Source organism: Eurosta solidaginis, chromosome 3 (assembly GCF_040869045.1).
Source record: "Eurosta solidaginis isolate ZX-2024a chromosome 3, ASM4086904v1, whole genome shotgun sequence".
In the NCBI taxonomy this organism is placed as follows: domain Eukaryota; kingdom Metazoa; phylum Arthropoda; class Insecta; order Diptera; family Tephritidae; genus Eurosta; species Eurosta solidaginis.
The window spans coordinates 157,535,645-157,562,500 of record NC_090321.1 but is presented as its reverse complement, the minus strand read 5'-3'; the positions used below and the strand labels follow the sequence as shown (position 1 = coordinate 157,562,500).

General features: G+C 35.0%; 1 protein-coding gene across 5 annotated transcripts in view; it reads right to left on the bottom strand.

Moving 5' to 3' along the window:
* zip (myosin heavy chain 10) overlaps positions 1–26,856 on the bottom strand; it is a 242,554-nt gene that overhangs the window by 5,441 nt on the left and 210,257 nt on the right. For 4 of the 5 annotated variants that reach the window (XM_067773456.1, XM_067773457.1, XM_067773455.1 and 1 more), the window contains exons 8-12: positions 22,392–25,131; positions 21,928–22,232; positions 16,192–16,722; positions 14,823–16,118; positions 14,591–14,754 (exon numbers count right to left, since the gene is read on the bottom strand). In XM_067773456.1, the coding sequence (XP_067629557.1) occupies positions 14,591–14,754; positions 14,823–16,118; positions 16,192–16,722; positions 21,928–22,232; positions 22,392–25,131 (5,036 nt within the window). Of the gene's footprint in view, positions 1–13,794; positions 14,345–14,590; positions 14,755–14,822; positions 16,119–16,191; positions 16,723–21,927; positions 22,233–22,391; positions 25,132–26,856 lie in introns of those variants that run through there. The other variant, XM_067773459.1, reaches the window with a different exon arrangement.

The window sequence follows — 26,856 nt, the reverse complement described above, 5'->3', positions numbered from 1 at the left end:
TGTATAGGGATTTGAGAAATCAGAACTATTTCTTCTAAGAAAACCTAGCATAGCATATGACTTCGATACTATAAAATCAATGTGGCTGTTGAAAGAGAGCTTGGCATCAAAACTAACATCAAAATCCTTTATTTCACTGGATATCTGCAGAGTATGAGCTGAAATACTGTAAGATTATTAGATTTTGAAAAAGAAACATGAAAACATTTGCTGATATTAAGCGAAAGGTGCGACTTCAGGCACCACAAGTATAAATTATTAAGGTCTAATTGAATTTTAGCTGAATCAGTTGCTATGAATTGTGGACACACATAGAATATATATAATTAGTGCAAAGGGTGAAACAAAGACACATATTTCAGTTACATCTGAGTATAATGCGTATTGAAATTTAGTAGGACAAATTTTATGCGCAGCAATTTCAGAGGTGTATTTAAAGTTTGTCGCTTAGCAGTCCATATAAAGTTTAAGCGTAAACGTATATAGAAGTAAAAAAAAACCCAGCTAATATTAAGTGCCGAAACCTATCTATAAGACAATATTTTTATTTTTTTGCGTGGAAACGATTTAGTTATTTTGTTTTTTATTTTATTTTAAATTTATTTGTTTGATATTGTTTTATTTCATTTAATTTCATATTTTTTTATTCTACTTTTGTTATATTTTAATATTTTTAATTTTGTAATATTATGACGAATATTAGCAACACTAAGGGAAACTATCATCTCTAAGCCGATGCTAAGCAGTGACTGGTATGCACATCAATAAATCAATCATTATGTCTACCCAGATGTACGTACACACAGCGGAGAAGAGACGCACAAACACATGCAGATATCTTATCTGAGATGCTCCCAAAACCCACACAGCATTTAGATGATAAATTTTTGAACTTTCCTTCATATCAATACAATTTGATTACTCCTTGCGAATAAATACTGAGTTTTCATACAGTTGAACAAAATAAATAATAAAATAAGATTATTTTTGTATTATGATAGGCTTTTCTTGACCATAATGTTGCTTTTAGTGCAAGTAAAACTCCACTATTACGTCCCAACGTTTCGCTAAGCACCTTAGCTTCCTCAGGGGCAAAACTGCATTTATTTAAATATTTTTTCAATTTACCAACGTAATTTGACATGAAATTATAAAAATGGTTGTTTAAAATTTCAACAATGTCCAAAAATTAAAACCAAACAAAAATGGACTTACATACATATACATATATGTTAAATTTTGTATTACAAAAAGATATCGCTAATACCATCTATATGTGGTACAATTGCCAAACTAAACAACAGAATTTAAAGGCATAACAAATAAGCCGCGGAAATGCAATCCGTGTCTTCTTTTATGTTTCCTGTTTTGTTCCTTTTCTCCATTATTCGTAAGCTCTCTATAGTGTATCTGATTTTTGTTCGTTTCTCTTTGTCTAATATTTTGACATTTTTCATATCAGCTGAGTGACCGCTTGTTGTGGTGTGTTGCGATAGCGCTGTGTTGATTTTCTTTTCCTTATGTCTGCTTCATGTTCATTTAGGCGGACTCCTATACTTCGCTTAGTCGTGCCTATGTATATTTTATCGCAGCTTTCGTTTTCTTTACCTTTGCATGGTATTTCATAGACAATGTTATTTTGTTGTGAAGTTTTTAGAGGGGTTTTGGTTTTTGTGAAGATATTAGATAATGTATTATTCGATGTGTATGCTAAACATATGTTATTGTTGTTAGACGTAATGTGTTTGTAGAAGTATTCGGTTAATCTAGGTATGTACTTAACACTGTAATACTGTTTGGGTTGATCAGTTGTGGTTCTTGTTGTATTTGTATTGATATTATTTTCAACATTTGACATTTTCTCTCGAATTAGGCTGTCTATAAGTGTTTTTGGAAAGTTATTGATTGTAAGAATTTGTTAAATTTTTCTTATGTTTGCTTCCCAGAAGTTTTGATGGCTAATAGTTAAGACTTTGTTGATAAGATTTTTTGCGGTATTTATTTTGTATTTGAAGGGTTGGGCTGATAAGAAGTTTATCAGGCGGCCAGACGAGGTAGGTTTGTGTGCCAATCTAATGTCAGAATGTTATTATATCTATGAACCCGTGTATCTAAAAAGGGTGTGCTAAAATTCGTTTCGGTTTCAAGAGTGAACTTTAATTTATTGTGGTACTTATTTAGTGTATCTAGGATAGTATCCACATCATCTCTTTTCACTATCGCGAAGATATCGTCTACATATTTAACCAGTAATTTTATCTCGATGTTGTGTAGTGTTTTTAGTTTAGATATGGAGTCGTTGAGTAAGTCGTCCATGACTATATCTGCGATGGTTGGTGACAGAGAGTTGCCCATGGGCATCCCAAATGTTTGGGCATACAGTTTTTCACCCCAAACGAAGTAGTTGTTCTCTTTAAGACAGAATTCTAGCATTTGTTGGAAATTTCTCTTTTGTAAGTTTGTTGTTTTTCCTATTTCCCCCCACTTTTTTAAAATTATTTTTGTAGCAAGAATAGTTGGAATGTTCGTAAATAGTGATACTACATCAAAGGAAACTAATATATCTTCGTCATTGACCTTTATGGTATTCAGCCGTTCTTTAAACTCGAAGGAATTTTTAATGTTGTGCTCATTAGATACTAAATTTTTAAGTATATTTCCTACATACCTAGACATGTTGTAGCATGGAGCGTTAATTGATGATACAATTGGACGAAGTGGAATATCACGTTTGTGTATTTTAGGAAGCCCATAAATTCTTGGGGCAATTGCAGTGGAACATGCTAATAGTTGTTTTTCTTTTGAATTGATTTGTTTGTTTTTGTGAAGCTCTTCTACTATTTTGTTATTCTTTTTTTGGAGCTCATTCGTGGGGTCACTCCTCATCGTTTTATACGTACTTTTGTCGTCTTGTATTGTGTTCATCTTTGTCATGTAATCATCTTTATATAGTGCCACTGTTTTATTGCCTTTGTCTGCGTCGGTTATCACTATATTTTTGTGTTGATTTAAAAAGGTTTTTGCATTGTTGAAGGCATGAAGGATGAATTTTTCTTTTTCATTGTGTCGGGCATTTCGTTTAAACTGCAATACCCTATTACTTAATTTGTTACGGGCAACATCCTTAGCTTTGTTGTCTTTTATATTTTGTATTACCTGTTCCATTTCGGCTATGATATTTATCGGTGTGAAGTTTGTTTTTGTAGTAGGTATTGAGAATTTCCTACCTAGGGAAAGTAGCCATCTAACTTCGTCCGGAAATTCAATGTTGGTTTTGTTTACAAAAAAGACGTTGTTTATGTTGATACCAATAGCGCATATTTGTTGGTACATACAAAAGAGAAATTTCCAACAAATGCTAGAATTCTGTCTTAAAGAAAACAACTGATGCCCATGGGCAACCCTCTGTCACCAACCATCGCAGATATAGTCATGGACGACTTACTCAACGACTCCATATCTAAACTAAAAACACTACACAACATCGAGATAAAATTACTGGTTAAATATGTAGACGATATCTTCGCGATAGTGAAAAGAGATGATGTGGATACTATCCTAGATACACTAAATAAGTACCACAATAAATTAAAGTTCACTCTTGAAACCGAAACGAATTTTAGCATACCCTTTTTAGATACACGGGTTCATAGATATAATAACATTCTAACATTAGATTGGCACACAAAACCTACCTCGTCTGGCCGCCTGATAAACTTCTTATCAGCCCAACCCTTCAAATACAAAATAAATACCGCAAAAAATCTTATCAACAAAGTCTTAACTATTAGCCATCAAAACTTCTGCGAAGCAAACATAAGAAAAATTACACAAATTCTTACAATCAATAACTTTCCAAAAACACTTATAGACAGCCTAATTCGAGAGAAAATGTCAAATGTTGAAAATAATATCAATACAAATACAACAAGAACCACAACTGATCAACCCAAACAGTATTACAGTGTTAAGTACATACCTAGATTAACCGAATACTTCTACAAACACATTACGTCTAACAACAATAACATATGTTTAGCATACACATCGAATAATACATTATCTAGTATCTTCACAAAAACCAAAACCCCTCTCAAAACTTCACAACAAAATAACATTGTCTATGAAATACCATGCAAAGGTAAAGAAAACGAAAGCTGCGATAAAATATACATAGGTACGACTAAGCGAAGTCTAGGAGTCCGCCTAAATGAACATGAAGCAGACATAAGGAAAAAGAAAATCAACACAGCGCTATCGCAACACACCACAACAAGCGGTCACTCAGCTGATATGAAAAATGTCAAAATATTAGACAAAGAGAAACGAACAAAAATCAGATACACTATAGAGAGCTTACGAATAATGGAGAAAAGGAACAAAACAGTAAACATAAAAGAAGACACGGATTGCATTTCCGCGGCTTATTTGTTATGCCTTAAATTCTGTTGTTTAGTTTGACAATTGTACCACATATAGATGGTATTAGCGATATCTTTTTGTAATAGAAAATTTAACATATATGTATATGTATGTAAGTCCATTTTCGTTTATTGTTTTTTGTTTGGTTTTAATTTTTGGACATTGTTGAAATTTTAAACAACCATTTTTATAATTTCATGTCAAATTACGTTGGTAAATTGAAAAAATATTTAAATAAATGCAGTTTTGCCCCTGAGGAAGCTAAGGTGCTTAGCGAAACGTTGGGACGTAATAGTGGAGTTTTACTTGCACTAAAAGCAACATTATGGTCAAGAAAAGCCTATCACAATACAAAAATATTTACAATAATTTATTGACCGGCTACAACTAATATAAATAAGATTACTTTTAATGATCAAAAACTGGCAATCATTTTTCGATCACTTTTTGAAATCATTTTCGAATAACTTTGATGAATAAATTTTAAGATTTTATAAAAATGAACATAGAGAATAATAAAACTTGTTTGCTTTTGATGATCAATAACTGAGAACAAATTTTCAATCACAATTTGGAATCATTTTTGAATTTAAGTTCTTTACCTTCGGTGATCAAAAATTTAAAATCATTTTTCAATCAACTTTCTTAATCTTTGCAGACTACCTTTCTTGAATAAATGATGAATTTTTTACTTGTTAAAACTATACTTCTTATTGAAAATCTGATTTTTCTTCATTTGCTCACATTTTTTCAATCATAAATTTCAAAAAAATTACAAATATACAAAACATTTTCAAGACTAAAAGTAATATAAATGCTGCTTCTAACCTAAGATGTCTTCTAGCATTTCTCTAGATGCGGCTTCCCAGAAAAGACATACTGGATGAAACAGATGTACGGAAGTTGTAAGCTGTTTGAACCGCTGGTAAGTTAAGCTTGATCGACACGCCTGGACCCGGCTTCAACATCCTCCATGAGCTATGATTGTCAAAAACATCAAGTTATATTTAAAGAATGATATGACATAGTAAAATCGTGATTTTTAAAGTGACATCGTTACCATGTGTGTTGACAACGGTCAAATTAATTACTACCTGCGGTTCAAAAGCTTACTTCCGAGCTTCCGGATGCTTTCACCCCTGATGAAATATGATTTTTATATAGTATTTAGTTATGTATTAAATATAATGGAAAAATTAATCACAATCGTATTCACAAATGATTCCAAATCATCATTTAATATGATTGAAAAATGTTCTTAAATGTGATCAAAAAATGACTGTGAAAAGTAATCAAATGTTATTCCAAAAGAAGTAAAGTCAATCTTCCAGTAATATCAAGTATGATAAAAAGATGAATAAAAAATATTTAGAAATATGAATCATAAATGATTATTCAAGAATAATCACATTTAAGGTACACTTTTCTCCCGACGATACATTGATTTTCGAATAAAAAATACTTTTAAATTTGAACGTTTTCAATCATCTGGGGGTATGATATTAGAATATTTTTTGATAAAAATTTTCAAAAAATGCTGGCTGGGAAGTATGCAATGATAATTGTGTTCACACATACACGCGCGTATGAGAAGCTATAAACGTAGTAATTTTATAGCTGATGGCCAACTAGTAGATTCTGGAAATGGAAGCACCTAGAAGATGCGAACGAGAAATCACAGAGTATAAAAGGCAGCAACAGTAGAGGCACGATAATCAGTTTGATTTAAGATGCTATCTGGCGAGCAATAGTAGTGTTATTGTGAAGAACTTTAATAAAGGCCGTTTTGCATTATTGAAAAGTGGAGTTATTTATTCAACAGTTTAGTGATTCGAACGTTAGCAGGAGGTTGCAAATAAGAGGAATTGCAGTAAATTCGTTACAATATTAATATTTATGCGACCTATGCTTTGAATTATATTTATTGACTTTTAGCGGGCTCTAGGTCATTAGGAATAAAAACGCACGTTTTTTAAGTTTTTCCCTAATATATTTTGGTTGCACATCGGTAACCGTTCTCACAGGTAAACTAATTAATAAAGCCCGCCGGCGTTATTTCCTGCTGTTGTTGTTGTAGCGATAAGGTTGCTCCCCGAAGGCTTTGGGGAGTGTAATCGATGTGATGGTCCTTTGCCGGATACAGATCCGGTACGCTCCGGTACCACAGCACCATTAAGGTGCTAGCCCGACCATCTCGGGAACGATTTATGTGGCCAAATTAAACCTTCAGGCCATTCCCTGCCTCCCACCCCCAAGTTCCATGAGGAGCTTGGGGTCGCCAGAGCCTCGTCTGTTAGTGAAACAGGATTCGCCGCGAATAGGTGAGGTTGACAATTGGGTTTGGAGAAGCTATATATTGCGCTGCCAACCTGAAGGGTTGCGCTACACAGCCCCTTGAATCTGGTATTTTAGTCACCTCTTACGACAGGCATACTTACCGCGGGTATATTCTGACCCCCTAACCCGCTGGGAGACGTTATTTCCTCGGACATTATTGCACCCCATCGTAGTTGTGGATTTAGTTGGTTTTTAACACGCTTAAATTAGCTTAAATTGTATGTAGTTTTCACGCAATTATTGTTTGAAAATGTTTAATAAAAATATCCAGCCCAATTCTAAATATTCCCTCGGAATTTTGTTCTCGCGGACTTTTTTATTCCCGCGGAAAAATTCCTCAAATTCCTTTTCTCCTAGGGAGAACAATAATTCGGGAATAGGAATTTCTAATTTTCGAAGTCAGCTGTTTTGTCAATTGCAATTTCGTTGCGCATTTCTTATTTTGTTTAAAAAATTGAAAAGTTTAATTATTGTTGCGAATTTGTTTGAAATTAAGAAATAAAATATAAACAATGCACAGTATTGCATTTCATGTGGTATTCACTGAAATGAGTAATGAATTGGTGCCACAGCAACATCAACAGAGGAGCATAAGAAGAAGACGGCGGGATAACATAAATCTGCCGGAGTTGCCTGCTTCCATTCACTAAAGCAATTTTCTGGCGGCCAAGTTGAGTTAAATTCGTCTTTTGTCACATGCCAAAATCTATTTAAGCCTTCTTAAAAAATCCTTGCGCAATTTCTGGATGACTGCATCAAATATACCAAGAGCTCTTCCGTTGCTTATGATATACTTTTCGACTTAAAATAAAGAATATTGTGGTAGAATGTACATATTTTAGCACAAATTTGTGCTAATAAGTGTTCTTTCTTAAAGGAACCAATTTCCTTTAATTATTTCGATGCATTCCCTTTAATTGAACAAGTGAAAAAACTCCTAAGTAATGGCAGAGAAATCTCCCTCTCACTCATACTCATAATACCTACTTTTCTCCCATAACCGGTTTTCGCTTTTTCGAACATTGTTCCGAATAGAAGGAAAGGGAGAAGTGAAAAAACTCACAAGGAATTTTTATTTAGAATACGAGGAATGGGAGAAGGGAAAAAAACTCGCACGGATTTTTTGTTTAGAATTGGCCTGATCGTCTTATAGATAGGGTTCCGCCCTTAATATTAATACCAACACTTCCCCAAAATATGGAAACTCAACCATTTATGAATGGTAAATTCAGCAATATATTATAAATTATGATATTAATTGAATCACTTTTTTGCACTTAATTTATATTGTATTTAAAAATTGAAAATACAATCTAACTTCAACTAATTCAATAGGACACATGAATAGTAATTTTATGCTTATGGTCCTATAATTCTTTAGATCTTCAAAAAGGTGAAAGTATTGTGCAAATTTCATAATATAGCTTTCTATGGTAGAACTTTCACTTTTTATATTATCTGTTCTATAGATTCCGGGACTTTGCTCAGTAAAAAATTGCTCAACGCATTGGCTTCAAATCGAGTTTTTCTCATATTAAATGTACCTTGTTTTGTTTCCTTTTGGTGGTTTGTAATCGGATAGAGGAATCGATATTAATATAAACTTTTTTATTTAAATCTAAAAGCAGTAAAATGAAATTGACTGTTTTTTTTTAAATTTTTTCATATAATAGTTTGACTTAAACTGCCTTTATGCTTTGAAATAATTTTTTCAGTAAAATTTAGTTTTTTTTTTTTTTTTTTGATGCTAAAATATAACATTTTTATGTATAACCAATTTTCACAGAATAAAAGCAGTAATATTTATTTTATACTGCTTTCTTGGCTTAATTTGCTGTTTTTTTGGTTGGGCGGCCTTATTCTTTAACTCAATTTGAACGGAAATGCGATTCGAACACTTAAATTACATACTTTTTTTTTCAAATACGAAAGAAATTTATTTCGAATCGAGTTCATAACAAGGCCCATCAGCAAAATTTACACATAATTTTTAACACCATAAGTCTAACAAAAATCTACCTGCGGCAGATTTTTTTAGATTTTTAAATGGGACATAACGCCAATCGAGAAAAGGAAATAACCACTTTTTTAATTTGTTTAAATTTAGGTATTGTTGTATAATTTAATAAGTTATTTGTTTACTTTCAGCGAACACAGATGTTGTTAATAGTACTAACGGATGAAAAAGGTAAACGGACCTTTTTCATCAAACTTCGTGTATTTATTTAATTCACAAAAAAATGAAAATGCGGAATAAAAAACGCGCGATTTTTGCCTGCGTCACTTTTTTATTTAATTATTTTCAAAGCTGTTCAACCCCTATACAGTTATCGCACTTTTGTGTTTGTTTTGCCCTGAAAAATAGGCACAGATATAAATTCACACTTTGAATATAAAAACAAAAATTCATAGCAATATGGGAGCGCTTATATATAAAATCGATTATCGAAAGAAAAAGCACTTCCATATGAAGCCAAGGTACTTCGGTATAATATTCAAATTGACACCACAAAATTTTTCAAAAATAATGTAGCACTGAGAAAAATTTTAATGCGAAATTTATTATTAAGGGAACCATCAAAATTCTTTAAACATTTAAAGAAAAATATTTTAATTTTTTTTTTTCAATTTAAAGAACTTTCAGTGTACATATAATTATGTATATGTATTGTGATTTGCATTTCAATATAAACATTTTTGAACAGCCCTGGTTATTTTACTGGCATTTTTAATTTTCGAAAGGCAAATAACGCCAGTCGAGAAAAATAAATAACCACTATTTTAATTTGTTTAAATTTAGGAATTGTTGTATAATTTAATAATTTATTTGTTTACTTTTCGCAAACACAGATGTTGTTAATAGTACTAACGAATGAAAAAGGAAAACGCACCTTTTTCAATCAACTCCTGTATTTATTTCACAATAACAGAAAATTTTCGCCTACGGCGATTTTACATTCCACTTTGATTCTCATCGGAGTTTTTTCCGGTTAGCTACTAACAAAAGTTTTCGCGGATTGCTCGGATCATCTGTAGTGCATGTGGCATGTATGTTAGTTTACTAGTTGACGACTTAGTTGGTTTTTTCTTTAGCTCTGATACCATATTTGGTTGTATCTTTATGGAAGTAAACTTAAATCGCATATACTCTTTTACTTTTCCAATGCAGCTTTTGCTAAAAACTCCAACATTATTTTGGGATTTCTTTAAGTTTTTTATTTGCATCAGTTTGTCTTGTACACACTAAGGATTGTGATTTGGTCCTCAATGTGCTAACATTTTGCCGTGGTAAAGGCTTTAGGATAAATAATAAATTTTTCAAATAAAGATGTATACATAAAAACTTATAAATTACCTACTTTACTTTGTATTAAAACTTGTTGGCAAGGTATTACTTTAAACATGCATGATTTCGGAGGTTACTAAGAAATAAATGATTGCATGCTTTCCGTTTACAAGTGGTTGAATAAATAGAGGTTTGGGACTCAAGGAGCTCCCTCACTCCCACCCGTATCAAGATCTTAATTGGTATAGCAGGTTGCTTTCAGTTTCTAGACATGTATAATAATAGCACGACGTAAAACTTCTCAATTTACTTTTGGTTGAAAAAAAAAAAAATTCATTACTCGCATGAACCTTATACGAAAAATTGCGATTTACCTATATTTCGACTGCTAAGCGAAATATCATCGTACCTCGGGTATCGTTTCGAAATCGTCAGAAAACTTTTGAATAACGCCCTATTTCAGAATTTGTTTCAAAAACGCTCTATCTCAAATTTTGTTTCGAAAATGCCCCATCTCAGCTCAAAATCAATCTTTCCACTTGGGTACTAATGAATTGATCAATATTTCTAGTATCTATGATCAATAAAAAGTTTAAGATTGGAATTGTATCATCTTTTTTTTCTGGGTTTCTTAAATGAGGTAAATTTGATAAGTTCATTTGACCCGGTATGATAACCCTTTTAAAAGTAATTTTCACAAAAACGAATCAAACGTGTAATTTGGCCTTAAAATGTTTATTTCTTTAAGCAATGCCAAATGTTTGAAAGGCGTATTTTACGACTTCGAGTGGAATGCGGATCGACTCGCTGGAAATCAGTTGCGGATTTGAGTTTTAAAATAATAGTAATAAAAATAAAGAAAATTTAAACACTTCCATCATATAAAATGATCAAAACGTAGCGAAAAATGTGTCTTTAAACACAGACATAATATTGATGAGTTTTGGTTTTGAAATTTTTAAATAAAGATAAAGGTATCGTACTATGGCATTTGAAATGCGTTTAATTTAAGTCTCTAGCTCTAGCTTGCCGGGAAGCTACACGAAGAAAAACGAGCGAAAAATTCGAAGTCTCGTATGAACTTTCCAAATTTCTCTTCTTCTTTTGGCACGAAACGAAACCTGACATTGTCACCGACCAAATAATCGGCGACCTTATTCACAACATACACAAAAAAAATGTCGACCATATTGGACATCCACGTCGACGGCATTACGCTGCCGATTGTCTTACATCCAAAAATACTAGGTGTAATGTTCGATCAGGATCTACATTTTTACGAACATGCATCCGGGATTGTACTAAAATCCAGAGCAGTAATAAAATCCTTAAATCTCTTGCCGGCAGCACTTAGGGTGAAGATAGAGATGCTCATTACTACTTACAAAACAATTGAACGGCCGCTTGCATGCTACGCGTCCCCGATATGGTCGCCAAGCCTGTCAAAACACTGCCCTCAGAATCACTAAAGGCTGTCTTCTTATGCCCCCAGAAAACGATCTACACAGTGAGGCGAGACTACTTCCCATTAGAAAGAGAAATGAAAGGAGGACCAGTTTCTTTTGAAAACCCAGAAGCCTGGGCTTCCCAACAGACATCTGATTGAAGAGGCGTCTGAAATACGTTTCTTAAGTCCCGCCTCCCAGGCATTTAAGAAGTCATCTCCGCAAACATTATGAGAAAATACGGCAACTGGGAACTGAGCCGTATGTAGAAGAAAAGCAAAAAGGTCCTCATTGATATCCACAAAAAAGACGTCCAAACTCTATGCCAGAAGAGAAAAAAAACCTCACCAGGGATACGCGCGTCACTCTAGCTCCAATCTTATTTTCAATTGCAATGTGGAACCAATGCCTATAACACCCCCCTCTCTTCTGTCCCCCCATGTTGCAAGTTTCCTTGGAATCCCGTTAGGGGATATTGATGATAATTGGTGAGTACTCGTACTTATTGGATCGGGCGAAAAACTGCTACAACAATTGTTTCCTTTTTAATGCACTGGCATCGGGTTCTCAACTACGTATAAGCTTGTACCTCATTACAAGCCCTTCAAAAATTTATCACAAGATTGCATCTGATCCGTACGATTTTTCTATATTTCGAATTTTAAGGTAAACCACCGGGAAGTTACATATAAATCCCAAGATTCCAAATCTCTTACGAATTTTCTAATTACATCTGCCCTTTAGCCACCTAATGGATATTTGTTTTGAATTGCATCGGTGCCCTTAAGTGTAAGGTTATAAGAACTGTGTGATAAGTTTCAAGTTTCTAGCTAATTGAGAAGTTCCTTAAAAATATCGGAAGACTGCAAGATGGCCCAATCTTGTACCGAAATTTGCAACATTAAAGAAGGAAGTTTCATTAAAAGTTCAAATGAGTTCAATAAAAATAGCTCAATAGAATAACCGCAAAGCATTCGACGGATACCGCAATAGGCATCAATATTTGACAATATAAAGGATTTGGATCTAAACACTGCATTGAAAAAGAAAACAAGTTGGTTAAGCAGTTTAAATTTTTAGTTATAATTTTAATGATCTTAAACGAGCTCTAGGCCACACATTAAATGAAATACACACACTTGTTGTATATATTTAGCGTTATATTTAGGTCGATATTTCGATTTCAATTTGAAATCATCTTCAGGACTGAAAAATGTTATAATATTAATAAATAAACACATAAAACCAAATTGCACAAAAGTATATCATCATATACCTACATTCTTGACTTCACCTAGTCGACTAACTTAATATTTAAAGTCAGGCATGCTTAACGAACGAAACGATATCATTTCGTTACGATAATCAACGTTAATAAACGAAACGAAGTCACTTCGTTTCGTTTATTAACGTTAAGATCGTCAAATTAACGTTAATTTGACGTTCTTAACGTTAATAAACGAAACGAAGTGACTTCGTTTCGTTTATTAACGTTGATTATCGTAACGAAATGATATCGTTTCGTTCGTTAAGCATGCCTGTTTAAAGTTAAGAACAGAGGAATATGAACACAAAAAAGGTAAACAAACAAAAGGAAACACCGCTATGGTAAACAAAATTTGATACAAACAACAATACATGAAATGGTAAAATGCATATGTACATATATCCATTTCATGTATTGTTGTTTGTATCAAATTTTGTTTACCATAGCGGTGTTTCCTTTTGTTTGTTAACCTTTTTTGTGTTCATATTCCTCTGTTCTTAACTTTAAATATTAAGTTAGTCGACTAGGTGAAGTCAAGAATGTAGGTATATGATGATATACTTTTGTGCAATTTGGCTTTATGTGTTTATTTATTGATGTATATTGGAACGATTTTCCGTCATCCCTTGTCAAATTTGGTTTTGAGACAAACCGGTTTCGGCGTTGTGCCATCATCAGTGTCGATTTTTTGTTTATTTATTAATATTATAACATTTTTCAGTCCTGAAGATGATTTCAAATTGAAATCGAAATATCGACCTAAATATGAGCCGTTTATTTTGAAAGTGGCATAAGTCATTTCCAACTCATGGTCTTAAATGCATTGTTATTTTTGAACGAATGCATATATAGATGGTTCTACAATTATAAAATAATAATAAGAATTGCATATTTTGGATATTGGACTCTAAAAAATTGGAGGCGAGGAGAGATACAAACAAATTACCACTGAACCTAAACGACATGAAATGACTTATGCCACTTTCAAAATAAACGGCTCATATAACGCTAAATATATACAACAAGTGTGTGTATTTCATTTAATATGTGGCCTAGAGCTCGTTTAAGATCATTAAAATTATTTCAATTCAAAGGCCGAAAAAGCAACAAAAATAATATCATTTTTAGTTATATAAATTCTAAAATTGACTACCTGCACAACCCTTTAGCGATATCCCCCTCACTGCTAGTATCAAACATACATTAAGCCGAAATGTGAAGTAAGAAATTCTTACTTCCGCGGATATTATATTTTGTCTTCCCTAATAGTTTGTTACGCTTAAAGGGAGTTCTAACAAACATGGTGTTAAGTTGTTTTAAAACTATAAGGGGAAACATTTTTCCATTAAATGGGTATATATTGCTATAGTTATATATAAATTACGGGTGGTATCAAAGGACGTGGGGAATTTAATGAACACGTGCGTAAACTAAGAATTACAAAAATTCGATACTCTTACATTATACATTTTCCCGGTTTAAGTTCTATATTCACCACTTTACAAGCCTTCACAATTCATAATCAGTGAAGCGTCCTTCTTAGGCGAATAGGCCTTAGCCTTTTCAGTTTCTGCCACTTGCATCGATCTATATTTTAATAATCAAAATACAATACATACATTTAATTTGATTTTGAAAATAAAATTAAAATGAATGTTTTTCACATCTATTGAAAAAAATGTTCTCAAGTAACTACGAGCTTTATCACAAAAAGAAGTAAACGTAACGTATGGATATTTGAGTGATCACAAATTGAGGTATTCAAAAACGGCATTTTTTTTTTAAATAAAATTGTAGATTTGTAATAAAATCTAATTAATTTATGTGACTTACCTTAATTTTGTTTTTAAAGAATTAATTTCTCGATTCATTGCTTCTTGGCTTTCAATCATATCTTCACACTCCCGTTGGTACTTGCGTTTTTGCGTTTTCTCCTTTTGCAACTCTTCTTCGGTTTCATCCAGATTGCGTTTAAGCAATTTCATACGGCTATTAAGCTACATTAAAAAGAGAAAAAAATATGCGCTTACATTCCTTAGTAATTAATATTTATTTAAAAATATACTTTGTCGATTTGCTCCTTGTATTGGTCAGCATGGCGGCGTTCATCCTCAATGTTCATTGTTAGCTCCTTTACTTTTTTGTCCATTTTGCGATTGGCTTTCTGTTGCAAAAGACGTTCTTTGCCTTCATTTTCCAATTGCTCTTCAAGATTGACTATCTTAGCTTCCAGAGTTGCAATGGTGGCTTTCACTTTAGTGCGTTGCGCCGTTTCAATTTCGTTTAGTTTGGCTTTAAGCTCTTTATTTTGTCGCTCAAGTAACGCGCGGGCATTTTCGTTCTTTTGCGAGTTGGATTTTTCATTTGCCAATTCTGTCGAAAGCTGCTCTATTGATAATTGCCCTTTGCGACTGCGATCTAATAGCACTTCTGAATTGGATTGTTCTTCTTCTAGTTCTTCTTCCAATGTTGCAATTCGCGCCTCTAATCGACGCTTCTCATCAATCATAAGAGAGCCCTTACTGGCATTATTGGAAATTTCTTCTGCAAGTTCATCCCGTTCTGTTTCAGCTGAGCGACGAGCTCTTTCAGAACTAGCTAAATCTTCTGTCAACTGCATTACTTCGGCTTCTAATGCTTTTACTTTTCGTTCAGCTTCTTTACTTGCTGCTTGTAATTCTTCTTTCGCTGCTTTAGCTTCTTCAGCATCACGTAAGGCATCTTTAACTTGAGCTTGCAGCTTTTTGGCATGTTTTAAGGCATCTTCTTTCACTTTGTTATGCATTTCCATAGTTGTTTCGATCTCTTTGAGATCTCCCTCTAATTTTTTCTTTGCTGCTACGGCTGCAGTACGCTGTTTTCGTTCCTCGTCTAGCTCGGCCTCTAAGTCACGTAACTGCTTGATAAGACCACGGCGCTTTTCTTCGGCTTGCTCTTCTTTTGCTTGTAAATCGCGTTCAAATTGTGATCGCAACGCTTGCATGTTTACTTCTAAGCGCAACTTTGCATCTTCTGTCAATTGCAAATCGTCTTCTAGCTCCTCATTTTGAGCTTTCAACTCAGCCAATTGTGATTCCAAAGCACGCTTAGCCTTCTCCAATTCATGCACATTCTTATCGGCAGTGCCTTGAGTATTAGCTAAATCATCGAGTTCGTTCTGCAGCACTTTTCTCTTATTTTCGAGGTCTTCAATCTTATCGTACGTTTCGTCTAATTCGCGGGTTAAGGAAAGCACCTTTGTTTCTTTTTCACGGGCCTCACGTTCCGCAGTATCGCGCTCTTGAGCTATTTGCTCTGAAATGGCCTTCTCCTCGGCAAGAATTTTATCAAAGTTCTTTTGTTTTTTTTCCAATTCAAGCACCTTTCGATTTAAAAAAAAAAAAAAACATTAATTTAAAAAGCTGGAGGATAGCTTAGTATTTATTATGACTTACCTTTGTACGTTGTGCTTCCAATTCAATAGTTGTATCCTCCAGTTCCGATTGTATCTTCTTTTTACTCTTATCCAAGCGATCATTTTGCGCTATCAATTCTTTTACTTGGCGTTCCAAAGTTTCAATTTCCTTATTGAGACGCTTTTTGCCTTCCTCTAATTCTTTAGCCAAGTCTGCATCCTCTTCCGCCTTCTTTTTAATATCCTGCATTTGTGCGGTTAATTCAACTAATTTTCGTTCATAGTTCCGTTTTGCCTCTTCGTCTTCTTCTAATTGTTCCTGTAGTGCCTCCTTTTCTGATTCGAGTTGTCTCAGTTTTGAACTTAGTGATAACTTCTGACGAGTTTCTTCTTCAAGTAATTGTTGTGCTTCCGTCAGCTGTGATTCCATATTGCTAGCAGATTTAACAGCTGCCGATGCTTTTAATTCGGCTTCTTCCAACTGATTCGTTACGTTTTCTGACTCCTGCTGCAGTTTTGTACATTTCTCTTGAAGTTCTGATCGTGCGCGTTCAATTTCAGCTAATTTTACCTTTAATAAATACAAAGATTTATTTAAAACAAAAATGGTTAAGATATCTTTACCCGTTCCGAAGTTATGACCAATACAAGAAAAGTGAATTACACTTTGCAAAGTATGCAATTTTTCAAAAACAAAGTATATGGAAAATTCTAATATTTCATACTCTATCCAACAAGGTAACTATTTAAGTTATAAAAGGAAAAGTTATTTTGGATGGCAAAAAAAAAAACCAAAAATTTTGTCCCTATATATAACTTATGGAAATTCAATTGTTGTAGTTACGCAGAACATAAAGGCAGTAGTCTGGTTAAGTTGCTTGACAGATATGGACGCATATCTGGTAACAATGTAAAGCGAAGGAAAGCCTCAAGGAGTAATATTCCAAATATCACTGCCATGGAATACCTTCTGATAGTGGATAGTCGAATAGTTAGCTTGCGCGGTAGGAATGTTTTATTGCGCTGGCTACCAAGATCGTTGTTGCGAGAACGGAAACTCAATAGCAAAGACAAAAGCTTTTGGCAGCCACTATAATGAATTTTGGCATTAACTAAACAATAACCACTGTAGAGCTTAATCCGCAGACCAAGTCAATCCAAAAAAGGGCCTTTCGAACAGTGCCCTCAATATATGACGCTTGTAGTTCCTCCGTTGATGGATTGCTTGCAGATCTATTCAAATACGGCGGCGAGGAGTTGGTAAGGCGCAAGCATCAACTTTCGCTCATTTTCAATACCAATCTATTCTGATACCAGATAAGCTCGTGTACCAAATTTGGTGAAGATATCTCAATATTTACTCAAGTTATCGTGTTAACGGACAGACGGACGGACTCAATCAAATTTTTTTTCGATACTCATGGTTTTGATATATGGATGTCTATATCTATCTTGATTCCTTTACACCTGTACAACCAACCGTTATCCAATCAAAGTTATAATACCCTGTGTACAAATACAGCTGGGTATAAAAAGAATAGGAGATAAACAGCTACCTTGAGGAAGCCCATTAAAAATATTAGTAGAGAAATTTCCAAGTATAAGTAATAATCCATTCAATATAAAATTGCTGTAATCCAAATTTCTCAAGAACAAGTTTTAAAACCTTAACATCAACACATTTATAAGCATTACTAATATCGGTCGTGGATAGCAAAACATGAAATTTTTTACTCTTAAGAAGACTCACTTTATGTAATATATGATTCAAGCACATAGAAGCTGATGTATTTTTCCTATACGCAGACGTATTATTTGGTAGACTTTTGGAATCCTCTAAAAACTAATAAATCATATCCTTAATACAATTATTAATTATCTGCAACAAAACAGATATAAGATAAATTGGCCTGAAATTCTCAAAACTAGAAAGATCACAATCACGCTTACCAACTGGAAAAATTTTGATGGTTCTTCAATTTTAAGGTATTTGATTAGAGATAAATACATCATTAAGACAAGTACGTACACTATTCAAAGTCACATCCGATAAGGCGTTATCTTATAAGTGGTTCCTGGATACCCATCATTTCTGGATACCCTTTTCGCTTAGGCGGCCTTCGGCCGCGCTTAAAAAAAATAACCTTTAGCGGATCCAACACCGGCTACGCGATCCACAGTATTGCTACCGAGAACACCTTTCCGTGTAGGCGGCTTTCGGCCGCGCTTCAAAAAAAAATAACCCCAGCCGATCCAACACCGGCTACTCGATCCACAGTATTTCTGCCCATAACACCTTTTCGCGTAGGCGGCCTCCGGCCGCGCTCAAAAAAATAACCATTAGCCGATCCAACCCCGGCTACGCGATCCCCAGTATTTCTTTCCAGAACACCTTTCCGCGTAGGCCGCCTTCGAAAAAAAAAAATAATAATAACATTTAGCCGATCCAACACCGGCTACGCGATCCCTTCGCTGAGCTTATTTAAACATACATAGGTTTATCTTCATTTATAAAGATACAAAATATTAATTGAAATAAAAATCCATAGTCCTTTAAAGTATGTACATTTATTTTTGAACGGAGAGTCTAGGAATTTCCGTATTATGATTAGTCTGTATTTTGATTTTTCTGAATTTACATTCGTATGTATTTTGATTTGTCTAAATTAAGATTTATCTGTATTTTGATTTGTCAAAATTTTAATTTGCCTGCATTTTGATGTGTCTATTTTTCGAATTGTCTTAATTTTGCTTTGTCTGTATTTTGATTTGTCTGTATTTTGACTTGTCGGAAATTTTGAAGTTTGTATTTTGGTGTGTCTGGATCTTGACATTGTGAGTGTCTCCCTTTTGATATGGATAATCCCCATTATTTAATACTAAAAAATTTTAATTATTCACCAAACCAAATAAGTGATTAACACTAGGAGAATCCAAAGTCACCCCATTGATCCATCACTTTACCCATTACATTCCTCAGTAATTGGAAAAAGTAATCAATTCCTTTCATCCACAGCAAAGGAATTGATTACATTTCAATTCCTCAAAAAAAATACCAAAAGTAATTTCGTTTTTTGAGGCCCAATTACAAAAAATTTTTTGTTTGTACCCACATAGCATATGGAAGATTGATCAAAGTATAAATCACCACAATGAAACATTTTCGACTCCTTCTGACGACTAAAAACTGTTTAATCAATTCTGCGATCAAAAGAATACTCGAAATCGACTCCCTCTTATGAGTGAAATATGATTTATTGAAAAAGCAACAACAAAATGTAAAGCGATAACAAATTGATCACATTGGGGATCGAAATATGATTGAGTAAACAATTTTTGTCTGCTTTACATTTCGTTGTTGCTTTTTCAATAAATCATATTTCACTCATAAGAGGGAGTCAATTTTGAGTCTTCTTTTGATCGCAAAAGCTTTAAAACACACTTAAAAATTATTCCTACTAGACTCATAAATTATGGTAAATATGACTCGAAAAAGACTAAATACTGATTAGAAATATGGGTTAAAAGAGGCTCACCAAGTGTAGTCGCGCGTAGGGTACCATTTTCTCCCGACGAGGGAGTCTTTTCTGAGCGGAAAATGAGCGCATATATGCTTATTTTGATCATGCTGGAGACTCGAAAAAGACAAATACGATTAATAATTTCAAAAAATGCTGGGTGGGTAATTGAGAAAAAAAAATACTTTGCTCAAATGTAATTTCTGCCACAGTACTTTCGAAAGGAATTGCAATTGTAATTGAAAATTTTCCAATTACATTACAAGGAATGGAAAAAATACTTTGGAATTTCCCATTCTATTCCTCAAAGGAATTGCGAAAGTAATTGAAAAACTACAAGTTAGTCTGTGTATAGGAACTTACTCCGGTTGATGTGGGTGGCTTTTCGGGTCACAGTTTTCATTATTTCATCAGATTTTTCTTGTGAGTGGTAACTGAAAGCATTTGGAAACACCAATGAATATAAATCATTATCCTCTCAAAGTTCACAGCTAAGTAAGGGCATCTCCTTTCCTTCCTCCGCTATCAAAGGGTGGTGGCTATAGGAAAGCAGCATACTTTTTAATTTTCTCTGATACATTCAACTGGCGTTTTCTTTTGTTGTTACATATTTCACGAATGCAATATAGAAAACAGGATTTCGACACAGATGTAAAATGTATTCCAATAAAAACAATTTGTGTTGATGAAATTGTAAATTTCTCGCATGAATTACCTGGCTTTATTTGGGAAAAGGGTTTGGAAGTATGCTTCTAATATCCCTCACTAAGGTAGGCACCTTGTCGTTTGTGTGAGGGCTTAGCCGAACACCATAGCGCCCGACTATGAGGCGCAGCGGTTTAGGACTGGTATCTACGCCGCTTCGTCTCATAGGAGGACGGCGGAATGTCGGTGACCAAGAACTGTCAACCCCCTAATTCACGGCGTTATTCGGACCGTGCCTATTGGACAATTTGCAGCCAGGGGATAAATTCAAACGAAGCCTAACCGATACCGGACCATTCGGGAAGTATTGATGGCATTACCACAGTAAGGGGCGCTGCTGTGGAGGACGGTTCTTTCCCCGTAAATAATACTGAACAGCTGAGCTCGCCCTGTCGGGCATGTGGGTGGTCATACGACGAAGATGAACGACTCATTATCTAATTCTAATAAGGACGGTGATAATGGCAGGACTGAGTCACAAGCCAAAAACGACAAAAACGCATTAAGCGATGCGTCGGACCCGGGAAACGAGAGTAGTGCTGATTCAATGAAATCCGTGTTGGAAAAGCATACAACTGAAAAGGGAGTAGAAGAGTGGAGAAGGGTACTGGGCAGAGGAAGTAAGAAAGCCCTGTCGCATTACCGATCAGCACTAAGAATTGTCCAACGCCTGGGAGCAGTGGTCGACCCGCGGAGATCGAGCGCTTGGAATGGGCTCATGAGGCGGTAGAAGTAGGCCGAAGGCAGTTCAAAAGGTTTGCTGCGAGAAACTCTCGGCACTGCAACCGGTACGAGTAGGAAGAAGTGTCGAATGGCAGAATGAAGAGGCAACGTTCGGCGGAAGGCGACAAGCCTGCTTTCAAAAGGCAGACAGGACCAAGTCCTAGAGCCGCAAGGCAGGGCAGCCGCATTGACAAGATAAGTAGGCCTAAAGCTGTAGGACAGGTGGCCCCAATAGCGAGATAGCATCTACCTCGAAAGCTGCAAGTCATAGGAAGGACATCAAAAGTAGCGAAGTGTAAACTAGGGAAGTAGGAGATAAGCCAAAGGGAGAAAAAGCTAAGACTCCGGCTTTTCCCGAGAAGATGAATGATGTGGCAAGGTAGTTGTTGTTGTTGTAGCGATAAGGTTACTCCCCGAAGGCTTTGGGAGTGTTATCGATGTGATGGTCCTTTGCCGGATACTGATCCAGTACGCTCCGGTAACACAGCATCAAGGTGCTAGCCCGACCATCTCGGGAACGATTTATATGGCCACATTAAACCTTCAGGCCATCCCTCCCTCCCCACCCACAATGATCAGAACCATTTTTATTTTCATTCAAAAAGCTATTTTGTGATTCAATTTCATTTTCTTTACTATTACAACCTATAACCTCTACATCCATATATTAATTTTTCTTGGAATCAGACAACTTAATTAAACCTTCCCCACTCCTAAGCTGAAATAAACGAGTCAGTCAGTCCAAATCCAATACGCAGAAGTGATTTAAAATTTTGCTCAATGGTTTTCCAGAAAGCTTAGGTTTTATGAGTACATTTCAACTGACGTACCTGTAGTTCGGCAATTTGTGATTCTGCCTGTTTTCTTCGGCGATCGTTCTCCTGTCTGGAACTATTAACGCTTCGCAATTCAGTAGCCAAATCTGCATTTTCTGCCTCCAAAGCACCTTTCGCTTTCTCAAGCACTGCCTTTGCTTTTCTCAAATTTTCTAATTGATCATTAATAACGTTCAATTCCTGCGAGTGCTTATGCCGCATTTCGGCCAAAAATGATTCGTGATTTACTGCTTCGTCTTCGAGCGACTTCTTTAGAGTAGCTAATTCCTGTTCACGCTTCGAACGTAGCTCCTGTTGAGCTATAAATGGCAAAGAAAAGAGGGACATTTAATTGGAAATAAGAAATATATATGTATAAACGTTTACAAAACAAATCTAAAATATGAATGTATATATTTTAATTTAATGAGGCTATTTTCATCGACTGCTGATGTGTAACAACAATTTCAAATTCTCACCGGCTGTTGTATCCAATGAATCTAAAAGTTCATTCTTGAGTGCTTCTAGCTCTTCGCCCAAATCTCGACGTATCTTTTCTGCCTTTGCTCTTGCAGCCTTTTCTGCTTCCAAATCCTCTTGAATTTCAGCTAACTGCGATTCTAATTCACGCTGCACTTTTTGGGCGCTGGCTTTAGCTGCGGACTCTTCATCGATACGCATCAATGTTTGCGTTAGCTCGTCCTCCCGTTTCGCCAATTGTGTTTGCATATCCTCCACCTGCAATCGGCGTTCATTCAATTGCTCCTTCAAATCGGCTACTTCTGTTTCAATTTTACGCTTCGTGCGATCAGACTCCTGTCGTTGTTGCTGATCCTTATGCAAGCGTTCCTCTAATTCAGCTATTGTGGCTTCATGTTTAGCCTTTAATTTACTTAAATGCTTTGCTTTTTCTTCCTCTTCAGCCAATGTTTGAGAAAGGTCGTTGGCACGTTCCTCCAAGATTTTTTTTTCTTTTATAAGCTTCTGGTTTTGATCGTCAGTGGCAGCCAAATCCTCTTCATATTTTTTTATTTTCGCATCTAATTGCACCTTTTCCAATTGCAGTTTTTGCCGTGCTGCTTCTTCCTCTTCCAATTGCTCTTCCAGATCTTGAATATTCAATTCAAGCTTCTTCTTTTCAGCACCCAATGCAAGAGAACGTTCTTCCTCTTCCTCAATGCGAGTTTCTAACTCTTGCATCATGTCCTCTAGCTCTTGTTTACGAGCCATCAAACGGGAACGTGACTCCTCAGCTTCAGCACACAGTTCAATTTCGGCTTGCAATTGTTCAGCTAAAGTGGTTTTCTCCTCAAGTGCTTGTTGATATTTACGTTCATACTCTTGTGTACTCTTAGCTAGACCATCTAATTTCTCACGCACTTGTTTGAGTTCATCCTCCTTTTGTACAAGTTTTTCCTCCTGCTTTGTTACCTCTAACAGAGGCTTAACTTTTGTGTACAAACGCCACCATTGCCAATTGCGTAATTTCAGATATGCAGCACAGTTTCTTTGAATTATACGAATAGCATTCAGTTGCTGCAAACGTTTTTGATAATTTCGACGTGCCAAATAACCACGACAGAACGCTTGGAAATTCACTATCAAATCAGTTATCTTGTAATCGCGTTCCTCTTCCAAATGAGCCAATACACCAGCTCGGAAGAAGATTTTCGATTGTCCAACGCGGAAAAGATTCGTATCCAATTCCAATGCCTGAATCATTTTTTCACATGCCTTTTTGCCGTCCATAAAACCTTTTGGTATAACATTCGGTGTAAGAAGTTCGTAACGTTGACGGAACTCTTGGAATGGAATGCGATTTGGGAAGCCCTGGCGACAGATACGAATACCTTCTAATACACCATTACAACGTAATTGATCTAGCACCAAGGGCGCATCTATTTTACCAGCACGCTTTTCGTGATTCGGAATAATACAACGCACAAAGTTTGGATTAGTGTTACGCAAAGTGTCCATTAATTTAGCCAATTGTTCTTTGTACAAATGTGAAACGGTTCGGAACATGCCTTTACGGGTGCGAGCACCGAATTGTGTATCGGTTAAAGCTTGTTGAGCCATACCAACAATTTCAGCATCTTTCCAAATATTTACAACAAAAGGATCCTGCGATGTTTGCAGTAACGATACAATATTTTCATTCAATGGATCCATGTTCTTCATCAGCCATTTCGCAGCCGAATAATCTACCTTACCGGCATAATGAACGATAGCAAAATCTGCAACGCCACGGAAATCGGTTTTCATAAATTTCGGATGCATTGAATGAGCTGACACGAGTTTATCTACAAACGTTTTATCTGTTGCTTTTGGAAACCAACATTCTTCGTCCAGCAATGCCATTATACCTCCAGGTTTATCAATTAAATCAATTGTTGGCTGAAGATCAAGACCGAAATCAATGAACTTCCACTCAATACCTTCACGCTGATATTCCTCTTGTTCTAGAATGAACATAGTATGATTAAAAAGTTGTTGCAATTTTTCATTCGTATAATTAATGCAAAGCTGCTCAAAAGAGTTCAATTCAAATATTTCAAAACCCGCCATATCCAGAATTCCAATGAATGATGCACCCTGTCGTTTGGTACGATCCAATGATCTGTTAATACGGTTAACTAGCCATTTAAACATTCGTTCGTAGCATGCCTTTGCAATTGCTTCAACAGCGAATTCTACTTGCTCTTTTGTTTGGGCTTTTGTAACAAAATCTCGGCCCACTTTAATACGTGGAGTTAAAAAGGCTCTTGTCATATCTGTTACGCCCAAACCAAGTAAATGGGCAATCTTTTGTGCAACCGTATTGTCGGGAAGCGTAGCTTGATCATTATTACGCTCTTGTCGAAATTTCATGCAACCAAATAATAACACAGCACTCACTATACGGAATATGGAATTGAAATCATCACTTGTCATTCCCATGATGTTCATTGACTTAACAGTTGCTTGAAACTCTGCAAAATCATCGACGCCTGGTACGGGCAAACTGCCATTGGAAAGGAATGGATATGATTTGATATCATCGAGTATGAATTTCTCACGTTGCACAGGTGAGGCGCCGGCAAGTAACTGATAAAATATATGGAAAGTTCTCTCATCTTTAGCTTGTCGAATGGCACGAGATTTCTCTAGCAGATATGTTTCTATATTCGCACCGGAAATGTAACCAGAAGCATCAAAGTTTATGCGAATAAATTTTCCCTAGTGAAGAAAAAAAAAACAAGTTCGAATGCTCAATTATAAGCAAATATGCAAAATAAGAATCACTGATTTTATTGCAAACATATATAAATCCAAATTTTCATTTCATGAGATTATATGGCACCCCAAAACAGCCGGTATTGCATAGAATACTTCTAGGGGCAAAAATTACCGCCATAGAGTTTTTTGAATTTCTTTTTTTTAATGAAGTTCTATGAAAAACAAATTTTAAATTTGAATTATGTACATCTGTTCACAATAAAACCTGCGAAATATAATATGCTATATCGTCGCTTCCAAAGAAAACTAGCACGTTTCAAATTCCCATGGCCACGTTTCGTTATTCGCAACTAGCACAGTTCATTTTTTGCACCCACCCGAATAACGAAATGTGTTAGTCTTTCTCGCAAAAATTAATTCTTAGTCTTCTGTAGGGTCGATAATATGTACATACATATGAGTCAGTGTTACCACCCTATATTTCAGGGATGTACGCCGGATATAAAATGTGATCCGTTAGGTTCAGCAGCTCGATCCGTTTTTGTACTTTAGACTACTTCATCATAGCGGTTATTTGGCTCTTTGAACCGGGTTTTCGGTTCCGTTCGACGATTCGGATATAAGAAAATTAATTTTTGCATACTAGTTATATGTTTCAAATTGATTAAGTAATAATCCAAAATATAGATATGTGTGAAAACATATATATAGATACATACATACACTATATAAAGCAGAAAGCTTTGATTTTCTTTGATTTGCAATAATCAGGTGTAATTAATTATAAGAGGATCTTCTAATAAATTATTAGCAATAATTCCTCGTAGTCCGAAAGAAAAAAGTTTAAGAGGAAATCTGAGTTGTCATTCCAAATTTTCATGTATCAATATTATTCCAAACTCCCCCTTGTTCTATCAAACGATTTGATGATTTTATCTATCAATAATCTGTTTCTGGATTTGGTCTCATTCTTCCTGAGCGAAAATATATAGAATCTGATTTTTTCTTTTTTGATTAATTGCATTTAAGTAAGCTTCTTTGAGTTCCTTTCCAAGTGGCGAAGTAAGTTTTGAGAATGATATGCACTTCTTTTCAAGTCGCAATGTTTCCATTCACTTTTATCAATACAATAACTTAATGATTCAATGGGCCCTATGCATAGGCTCATTCCATTTCAAGACACCCGGTCCGTGCAGGAAATGATTTTTGATTTCGATGAAATTTTAATATGTTGTTCTTTGGTCAAAATAATGAAACAAGTGTTTTCTTTTTGCCTCAAAAAATTTTTTTTTTTGGATTTATCGGCAATTGAATTCGATAAAATGCAATCGATATTTTATTCACCTATTTCTTCAACTGTCAATAACTTTGTCAAAAATTAACCGATTCTCAAGATTTTTTCTTTGAAATGTTCGTTATTACTTTTACTTTTATATAAATTTATAAACAATATCATATAGTTAAAAAAAATTTTTTTTAGTATTTAGTAAAAATTTATGACTTTTTTCAAAAATTTATTTCTCAAAAGGGGTTATTTTTTTTTGGTTTAAACTTTTTCTATATTGAGTGAACAGTTCATGTTTCAACTTGGCCAAATGCCTATTAGCCAAAACTCGTTGTTTTCGAGATATGAATTTTTGAATATTAAAGATTTTCCCCCCCATTTATTGATGCAATGCATTACAGCATACTATAACTTCGTCAAAAATTAACCGATTCTCATGA